The sequence below is a fragment of the Theropithecus gelada genome, chromosome 19 (genome assembly GCF_003255815.1).
Source record: "Theropithecus gelada isolate Dixy chromosome 19, Tgel_1.0, whole genome shotgun sequence".
Lineage (NCBI taxonomy): Eukaryota > Metazoa > Chordata > Mammalia > Primates > Cercopithecidae > Theropithecus > Theropithecus gelada.
The window spans coordinates 38,116,308-38,126,554 of NC_037687.1; the positions used below are offsets into that span (position 1 = coordinate 38,116,308).

Sequence of the window (10,247 nt, forward strand, 5' to 3'; positions counted from 1 at the left end):
GGTGTTTAGGGGTCAAAATCGGGGGCTTGAGGATGGATGCAGTGAGGGGTGAGGGAGAGGCTGTGTACAGGACAACCCCCATGCTTCTGCCTGGGATGGTGCTGGATGGAAGATTGGATGTGGAGCAGTGTCAGGGAGAGATGGAGGCTGCTGCTGCCACCATATTGGCCAGAGGTTCAAGGACTCGCTGACTCCTCCCATCAGTAAGCCCTCATTTCTTGAACTCCCTGGGATCCAGGGAGGAGTCACCCACCTGGGCCTGACCTCAGGTACCCCCAGCCATGGAGGGACCAGGGCTGCAGGCAGATAAAGCCCCTAGGCGGGGAGTGGTTCTGAATCCAGGGGTTGACTGTGGCAAGAGGCTTAGTCTCTGTGCCTCAGTTTCTTCATGTGTAGAATGGTAGAAATGGAGGTCCCTCTGCATTGGGTTGCTCTGGGGACCAAACAGGCTACTCTGAGGAAAACCCTGGGACAGTGGCTGCATGGGGTAAGTGCTGTGTGCATGCGAGTGTCTGACTGCGTGAGGTTTTATTGTGGTACCAGGGAAGAAGAGGTCTCTGCATCTGGGAGGGCCCCAGAGGAAGCAGCAACATTCCTGGGTTTCAGCGGAGGAGGATGGGACATGAGACACAGCAGATCCTGCTCTAAGCTGGCCCCGAGCAGTGCCAGAAACACATGACATGTCCAACTGGCCTTGCTTCTGAAATGTTTGTGGTTTAGCAGCACAGGCAGAGAAGAAACAGATATTTTCCAAATTGAGCGATGTGTTGAGATCAAGTGGTGTCCAGGGAGTGGGGGTCCATGAATGGCATCCCAGAGGAGCGAAGGCATGAGGGGCCCTGGAGGGATGGATAGGATCCAGCTCTACAGGGTGGACAGGCGCCTCAGACAGTCAGAAAGAAGCTGGCACGAGAGAGAGGGGTGGCGAGTGGCCCAGGAATGCGGTGGGGGAGCCATTGGCTGCCTGGAATGCCAGTCAGAGAGGCTGTACTCGGTCAAACCCAAGCAGGGTCTGTTGGGAACCTGCCGTCTGTGGGCTCTGGGCTGCCCCACTGAGCCAGGCAGGCAAGGAACCTGTAATGGAGTGAAGACAGCCTATTACCAAGCATCTGAGCAAGGCCATCTCCAGTCGTGCTAAGAACAGGGTGATGGGGCCTGGCGTGATGCTCATGCCTGTCATCCCAACACTTTGGGAGGCTGAGGTGGGCAGGTCACCTGAGGTCAGGAGTTCGAGACGAGCCTGACTAATTTGGTGAAACCCCGTCTCTACAAAATATACAAAAATTAGCTCGGCATGGTGGCATGCCCCTGTAATCCCAGCTACTCGGGAGGCTGAGGCAGGAGAATCACTTGAACCCAGGAGACGGAAGTTGCAGTGACCTGAGATTGCGCCTTTGCACTCCAGCCTGGGTAACAGAGCAAGACTCCATCTTAAAAAAAAAAAAAAAAGGGCCTGGGGAATGTGAGAGGACCCTAGGGTAGGAGTGAGGTGGGGTCTGGAGGCTGCTTTGGTGAGGGCTGAAGGGGTGGGTGTGATGGGAGCCTGGAATGGGGAAGAAGAGCTTGAGGGAGAGCATGTGCAAAGGCCCTGAGGCGGGCATGAGCCTGCTGCGTTGAGGAAAGAACAGGCCATCGTGGCTGGAGCAGAGCTGGCAAGACAGAAGATATGTGGGGAGGCTGGCAGGGCAGCTGAGCCCCAGGTCGCCAGGGCCTCTTGGCCATGAGAGGGTTTTGTCTTAGGTGCTGGGGGAAGCCATGACAGGTTTTAAACAGGAGACTGTCCCCTTGGCTTATATGTGAGGAATGGATTGGGAGGTTATGAGTGGCGACAGGGGGCGCCGGGGAGGCAGCCAGTGCTGTAGTCAGGAGTGAGATACCAGTGGCCCAGGCCCAGGCAGTAGAGTTGTAGAGAAATGGACAGATCCAAGGAGTGTTTCAGGAGCAGAGCCGCTGTCCTTGCCCGGCCCAGCAAGAGGCAGGTGTCTGGCCTGAGGCATGGCCCCAGGAGTGAGTGAGGAGAAGGCCAGTGTGGGAACAAAGGATGGGGGGCCCTTAGGCTTTCAGGAGGAAGTGGGATCTTGAGCGTCTGGCCCCAGGACCGGAGCCCACCTGAAAGGCCGTTGCTTCCTCCTCTCTGAAATGAGGATGTGGCCACCAAGCAGGGCCTTGCTGGGACAGACCCCCAGTGGGTGCTTAAAATAATTAGAGTCCTATATTAGTTGTGATGATTCCCACAACGACTAACGTATTAGTCATAAAAGTGGCAAGTGTACGAGAAAGGGGAGAGAAATTCCCTATGCTCAACACCCAGGAATTCCCAGAGAGATTCTCCAAATCCACATTCTGGGCCCCTGCCACACCGCTGCCTCTGGATGATGCTTCAGGGCTGTGCTGTCTCACTCTGCTCCTCGGTTATATTGAGGCTGGTGCCATCTCTCCCGTACCTGGCTTTAGCTGTTTAGCCTGGGCCATCTCCCTCTCTGCTTGGGGTCATCTTTGGGGTCTGTGTCCTTTCTCCCCAACCCTGGATTTCACGGTGGGCCTGTCTGCTCTCTCTTTGACCATGGGTTTTGTTTTTAGCCTGTGCCACCTCTCTCTACCTCGTGGTTATCTTTTGTGCCTGTGCCATCTCTCACCGACCTTGGGTTTGTATCTGGGTCCTGTGCCATCTATTTCTGACTCCAGGTGAAGTTTTGGGCCTGGGCCACCTCTCCTTCATCCAGGGTTGTGGTTTGGTACTGGTGTCATCTCCTGACCAGGATGCTGTTTGGGGCTTGTGCCCTATCTCCCTGACTATACACTGGGCCGGGGCCTGGGTTATATCTCCACTGGCTGTGGACACATGCTGACCTGCACCCTTCCTCCCTACCCAGGGTCATTTCTGGGCCCTGCATCCTCTCTCCCTGCTCTGTGTTCTGTCTGGGCCTGTATTATCTCGAGTTCTGCCAGTCTCAGCCCCTTCAGGACCTTGGCTCTTTTATGGCCCTAGGGAGAAGTTGCTGCTTGAATTGGAGTTTGGGGAGAGCCCCCATCCCCAGCCCTTGATGCTGGGGCACAGTTGAGGCCTAGGGGACGGAGTCAGTGTGCCTGGAGACGTGAGATGATGAGGATGGATATGTGATGACAGTCCGATTTCAGGCCCAAGGTGGACTCCTGCAGTCAGTCCAGGCTCCTGGCCCATTCTGCTCCCTACCTCTCTCTCTCTTACCTCCCTCAGTTGCTCACTCTCCATGCATTTCTCTCTAACTGTCCACTTCTGTCTTCCCCTCTGCCCCGCTCCGCCCCCGCCTGGCTTCCCCTCCAGCAGAAGGCAGACCTGGCTGTGGCCGCCTTCACCATCACAGCTGAGCGGGAGAAGGTCATCGACTTTTCCAAGCCCTTCATGACCCTGGGGATCAGCATCCTCTACCGAGTGCACATGGTATGGTTCCCCTGGAGACCATGGGCTGCTTGCCTGGCATGAAGGCTCGGAGGCTGCGAGTGGGAGCCAGACTTCCCCAGGACCTCAGATGGGCCGGTCAGGCTCCCAAGTCCCTGGTGGGGCAGGGGCTGGGTGTGAGGCTCAGGCCAGGGGTGGCTCTGGGTCTCACTCCCTCTCCCCACAGGGCCGCAAGCCTGGCTACTTCTCCTTCCTGGACCCCTTCTCCCCTGCCGTGTGGCTCTTCATGCTTCTTGCCTACTTGGCTGTCAGCTGTGTCCTGTTTCTGGCTGCCAGGTGAGTCCACTGCCTACTGGGAAGGAAGGGGCTGGAGGAGGCACGAGCCGGGGCCTCTGGGACTGACCTGCCCCTTCTCTCTCGGAACTGTCCTTGGCCTCCCCTTTGGGGCCTTGGATTCCCTGCACCCTCCTTTCTCAATTTTGTACCCTGTGTCTGAGTCTCATTCTTCCCCTTGTGGCTCTGACTGCTCTGTGATTCTGTGTTTGGGTCTCTCCCCTTCCCTCCTCTCCCTTTTTTACCGCGTCCTTTTTCTATTTCTCTCTGTGCATCTCTGTGTCTGTCTCTGCCTCTTCTGTCTCCATCTCTGTGCATCTCTCTCTGCCTCTTCTCTGTGTGTCTCTGTCCATCTCACTCCTTTTTCCATCTCTCCCCTTTTTCTTCTGATCACTGTGACTTCATCTTTTTCCTTTGCTTCTCTCCTTTTCCTCCCCACCTGGGCCCTGGGCTCCATCCACCCGCTGCACATCTCTCCACAGGCTGAGCCCCTACGAGTGGTATAACCCGCACCCATGCCTGCGCGCACGCCCCCACATCCTGGAGAACCAGTACACGCTGGGCAACAGCCTGTGGTTTCCCGTGGGGGGCTTCATGCAGCAGGGCTCGGAGATCATGCCCCGGGCGCTGTCCACGCGCTGTGTCAGCGGAGTCTGGTGAGAAGCTTTCTATCTGCCTCTGCCCGGGGTAGGGGAGGGACCCATCTGAGGCCTGGGTGGGGTTGGGGCTGTGGCATCTCCTGGCAGATTTGATTCCCCGTTTCCCCCTGCAGAGCTGAAAGACGAGGAATGGGGTGGGGAGAGCTGAGCTCCAGCTCTGCCGCTCACTGGCTGTGTGAGTTTGGCTAGGTCGCACCCCTCCCCTTGCCTCAGTGGCCTTCCCTGAAAGATGGGGAGAAAAATGCCCACGTCTCAGGGTTGTGAGGATTCAGTGAGGCTGCTATGGAAGAGTGCTCTGTGAGCCCTACAGCCTTGTGTGGGCAGGAGGGGTACAATTGTAACAGGATCAGTGTCACCGTCTTGGACGTTGCCCTGGTCATCACAGGGACATAGAATCTCCAAGCCAAGACAGCCGTCACTGCCTAGATGTTTTCTCAAAGTCCCACAGGGACCCAGTATCTCAGACAGAACTTCTTTGCCCCCGTCCCAACCCCCAAGAAACTACATGTCAGACGGCAAACACCCACAGCTTGTGGTGTCTGGCCCACAGGTTTGATGTTGTTGTTGCTGTTGTTATTTTGAGAGAGTCTCCCTCTGTCACCCAGGCTGGAGTGTGGTGGCACAATCTCAGCTCACTGCAGCCTCCACCTCCTAGGTTCAAGCGATTCTTTTTTTTTTTTTGAGACAGAGCCTCGCTTTGTTGCCAGGCTGGAGTGCAGTGGCGTGATCTTGGCTCACTGCAACCTCTACCTCCCGGGTTCAAGAGATTTCCCTGCCTCAGCCTCCTGAGTAGCTGGGACTATAGGCATGCACTACCACACTCGGCTAGCTTTTTGTATTTTAGTAGAGACGGGTTTCACCATGTTGGCCAGGATGGTCTCGAACTCCTGACCTCATGATCCACCTGCCTTGGCCTCCCAAAGTGTTGGAATTACAGGCGTGAGCCACCGCGCCTGGCACACCTGGCTAATTTTTGTATTTTTAGTAGAGACAGGGTTTCACCGTGTTGGCCAGGCTGGTCTTGAACTCCTGACATCAAGTGATCTGCCTGCCTCAGCCTCCCAAAGTGCTGGGATCACAGGTGTGAGCTACCATGCCCAGCCTTGGCTCACAGTTTTAAGAAACTGGGAATTGAATGCCAACACTTGGAGCACATTCACTCACAAATTTAGATTTCTTGCTTTCCTTGAAAATCTGGGAGATCTGGCAGCGCTTGGCTGGCATTCCTGCCTGGTGTCACCGTCTGCTCCCATCCACCCCCGTTCCCACTGCCCACTGCAGTCGCCTGCTGGCCTGGCCTCCGTAAGCATCCACGTTTGCTACCCTGGGCTTTAAATAGCAGCTGGACTTGGTTGCTGTTCCTGCAATTCTTCTCACCTCCTGTTCCTCACAAGAACCACGGAGAGCCGAGGAGAATGCTTGGAACAGGGAATATGCTCCCTGTTTATGGATTAGGAGACTGAGACCCAGAGAGAAGGAATAGCTTGCTAAAGACTGTGTAGTCAGCTAGAGGCAGGGCCAGGCTGGGGCCAGGACCAGGCTCCTTCCCCCATGCCAGTGGGCCCTCAGCACTGTCCAAGCTCAGCCTAGCCCTCAAGGCCCTTGGGAGCCTCTCCAGGGCAACCCCAGGTATCTGGCCTTCTTGAGGAACACTTCTTCCTCACCTCCCCACCACAGAATTCACTCACCCATGGTCATTCTTTTACAGGAAAAGGGTCTCGATCCAGACCCCAAGAGAGGGGTCTTGGATCTCTCACAAGGAAAAATTCAGGGCGAGTCCATAAAGTGAAAGCATGTTTATTAAGAAAGTAAAGGAATAAAAGAATGGCTACTCCAATTGCTTGAACTCAGGAGGCGGAAGCTGTAGTGAGCTGAGATCTCGCCACTGCACTCCAGCCTGGGTGACCAAGCAAGACTCTGTCTCAAAAAATATATAAATAAATAAATAAATAAATAAATAAATAAATAAATAAAAGAATGACTACTCCATAGACAGAGCAGCCCCGAGGGCTGCTGGTTGCCCATTTTCATGGTTATTTCTTGATGATGTGCTAAACAAGGGGTGGATTATTCATGCCTCCCCCTTTTAGACCATATAGCGTAACTTCCTGACGTTGCCATGGCATTTGTAAACTGTCATGGCTCCAGTGGGAGTGTAGCAGTGAGGACGACCAGAGGTCACTCTCGTGGCCATCTTAGTTTTGGTGGGTTTTAGCTGGCTTCTTTACTGCAACCCCTTTTATCAGCAAGGTCTTTATGACCTGTATCTTGTGCCAACCTCCTGTCTCATCCTGTGACTTAGAATACCTTAACCGTCTGGGAATGTAGCCCAGTAGGTTTCAGCCTCATTTTACTCAGTTCCTATTCAAGATGGAGTTGCTCTGGTTCACATGCCTCTAACAATTTCACAGATGCCTATTGAGCCTGTCCATGTGCCACGCACTCGGGTGAGGAATCAGCCCCATCCCTGCCCTGGAGAGGCAGAGGAGCTGACAATAAACTAGTAAACAGATAAATCGACACTGGATATCCTATTTTATTCAAAGAATAGGTCCCAAAGATATTATCTAATTTGTGCCTTTTTCAATTCAAGACTAACCTTAATAGGTGGCAGTTTTTTCCCTTCTCCTAAGTGGAACTAACTGCGGTATGGCAGGCATTAGCAATTCACTTGGCTTGGACACTTGCAAGTCTTGATGGTTTTTTAAAACGGTTTTGGATGGGCATCATTTCCGATGATACCCCTGTAGAGGATTGCTTGAGCCCAGGATGTTGAGGCTACAGTGAGCTGTGATCGCGCCATGGCACTCCAGCCTGGATGACAGAGCGAGACCGTCTCAAAAAAAAAAAAAAAAAAGCACAAAACCCAAAAAAACCCAATGAAAGCCCTATAGCCGTATTTGTTTCCTATTGCTACTGCAAAAAATTACCACAAATTTAGTGGCTTAAAACAATACACATTTATTCTCCTATAGTTCTGGAGGTCAGAAGTCTGAAATAGATCTCAATGGGGTAAAATCAAGTTCTTGGCAGGGCTGGTTCCTTGTGGAGGCTCTATGGTGAGAACCTGTTTCCTTACCTTTTCTAACGTTTCGAAGCCACTTGCATTCCTTGGTTCATGGCCCCTTCCTCCATCTTCAGAACCAGCAGCATAGGATCCACAAATCTCTCTCTCTAACTTCCTTCTTCCATTCATAAGGACCCTTGTGATTCCTTTGGGCCTTCCTGGATAATCCAGAGTAATCCCCCCCATATCCAGATCCTTAACTTAATCACAGCTGCAAAGTCCCTTTTGCCGAGTAAGGTCACATCTTCACGTATTCTGGGGATTATAATAGAGACTTCTTTGGTGCTGGTGGGTGGGGCCTATTCTGCCAGCCACACAGTCCAGGTGAAATGTACTATTTTCTATATAATGATGTTGCAGATGCACATAAAATGTGCTATTGAGGAACCAAACAGGATACAGTAACAGAACAGTAGAGCATGGGGGCTGTCAGAGGAGGGTCCCCTGAGGAGGTGAAGTGGGCTGAGTCCTAAAGGCAGAAACAGAGTCGTCCATGCCAAGGAGAGGGAGGAGCATTTTAGAGAGGGAGAGGGCCAGGTGTGTGAGGTGCTGAGAGGGCGCCCAGGAGACCTGCCGTGACAAATATGGTGGCGTCCTCACAGGAGGGTTGGGGGAGACCAGTGGCCTCCTCTCTGCTGGTCACTGCTTCTGCCGCCCAGCCAGGGGCCCTTTTCCTGAGGGTCACACTCTCTAGCCAGCTGTTTTCTGCCCCTTCCCATTGCTGTCACCTGGACAGCTCCCACTCATGTTCCCTCCCTCATCGGAGCCTTTGGCCCTGGGGCCCACTCTCTTCTGCACCCAAAGTCCTCCCACACATTCACTCATTCAGCAGATGTTTGAGAATCTTCAGATGTGACGTAGCACCATGACTCAGCAGGCCAGTCCCCGCCCTTGTGGGACTCAGGGTCCAGTGTAGGGGGTGGGATTTGGTGCCATCACCCTTGAGGACTTGGCTGGTAGCTGACCTGCAGCAGCCTGGCCAGAACCCACCAACTGGGCCCCTCCTCTCCAAGGCCCCCTCAGCCCACAGCCTCCTGCAGCCACACCCGAGGTCTTGTCACTATTCAGGACGACTCTGCCTCCGGAGTTAACGTTTCTTTTTTTTTTTTTACCCCTTTTTTTTTGAGATGGAGTCTTGCTCTGTCGCTCAGACTGGAGTGCTGTGGCATGATCTCAGCTCACTGCAACCTCCGCCTCCCAGGTTCAAGTGATTCACCTGCCACAACCTCCCAAGTAGCTGGGATTACAGGTGTGCGCCACCTTACTTGGCTAATTTTTGTAGTTTTAGTAAAGATGGGGTGTTTCCATATTGGCCAGGATGATCTCTAACTCCTGACCTCAAGTGATCCACCCACCTGGGTCAGCCTCCCAAAGTGCTGGAATTACAGGTGTAAGCCATGGCACCTGGCTGGAAGTCTTCTTTTCTCTCCTTCCCTTTCCCTTTCCCTTTCCCTTCCTTTCCTTTCCTTGTCTTGCTCTGTCACCCAGCGTGGAGTACAGTGGCGTGATCTCGGCTCACTGCAAGCTCCACCTCCCAGGTCCACGCCATTCTCCTGCCTCAGCCTCCCAAGTAGCTGGGACTACAAGCACCTGCCACCACACCTGGCTAATTTTTTTTTTTTTTTTTTGTATTTTTAGTAGAGATGGGGTTTCACCATGTTAGCCAGGATGGTCTTGATCTCCTGACCTCGTGATCCACCTACCTTGGCCTCCCAAAGTGCAGGGATGTTACAGGCGTGAGCCACTGCGCCCGGCCGGGAGTCAACATTTCTAAGGTTTCACTCTGACCGTGGACCCCATCCCTCCCGACTCTCCCTTGGTCACTTGGTGCGATGAGTCCTCTGACCTCCCTCTTCCCATTCTCTGAGCCCTTCCTGCTTTCACTCATCCATCTCTAGGTGGCTCCTAGGCTGTCTCTGCAGCCATTGTCCTCAACTTTTCCCAAGGTCCTCCTTTCCTCACGCCCTCCTGGCCAGAAAACCACAAAACCTCAGATCTAGCCAGTAGTTGGGCTTTGCCCACCTTCCCCCAACCCCAGCTGCACCAGGGGCACATATGACCCCTTATCCATGCCTCCGGTCTCTGTCTTACCTCCAGGCAGCATTCACCAGGTTAGCCACCCTACTAGAAACTCTCTCCTTGCTTCTAGGTTCTGTGTCCTCCTGGTTTCCTCCAACTTCTCTGGTCCTGTTTCATTTGCTGTGGGTTCCTTCTGCCCTTGCCATCCCTCAAATGGGGCTTCTTGCTCCCACCAGTGAGTTTTCAGTGCTTGCAGACCCAACACCCTCTTTTTATAATAAATATTTTTTAATACATCCTTTTCCACCCCGAGCTGAAATTCAAGGGTAATATATCTTCCTACACGCATAATTTGTAAAAAAATCAATATAACACCCCAATTGCAATATGAAGGAGAAAAAGCAGGGAAGTGACTTCTAATAAAGTAATATTATGGCAATACACAAATGCCTGGGTGTGGCTACACCAGAAGACAGAATACAACAGTCGGCGCCTGCTTAGAATGAGTAAGTGGCGGCCGGGCACGGTGGCTCAAGCCTGTAATCCCAGCACTTTGGGAGGCCGAGACGGGCGGATCACAAGGTCAGGAGATCGAGACCATCCTGGCTAACATGGTGAAACCCCGTCTCTAATAAAAATACAAAAAAATAGCCGGGCGAAGTGGCGGGCACCTGTAGTCCCAGCTACTCAGGAGGCTGAGGCAGGAGAATGGCGTAAACCCGGGAGGCGGAGCTTGCAGTGAGCTGAGATCCGGCCACTGCACTCCAGCCTGGGCGACAGAGCGAGACTC

At 53.4% G+C, this 10,247-nt stretch overlaps 1 protein-coding gene across 1 annotated transcript in view; it reads left to right on the forward strand.

Annotated features, from left to right (window-relative positions):
• Positions 1 to 10,247, forward strand: part of GRIK5 (glutamate ionotropic receptor kainate type subunit 5) — a 77,407-nt gene that overhangs the window by 46,333 nt on the left and 20,827 nt on the right. Inside the window, exons 13-15 of the mRNA XM_025366192.1 lie at positions 3,308 to 3,421; positions 3,606 to 3,715; positions 4,195 to 4,368. Coding sequence (XP_025221977.1) covers positions 3,308 to 3,421; positions 3,606 to 3,715; positions 4,195 to 4,368 — 398 coding nt within the window. The remainder of the gene's footprint in view (positions 1 to 3,307; positions 3,422 to 3,605; positions 3,716 to 4,194; positions 4,369 to 10,247) is intronic.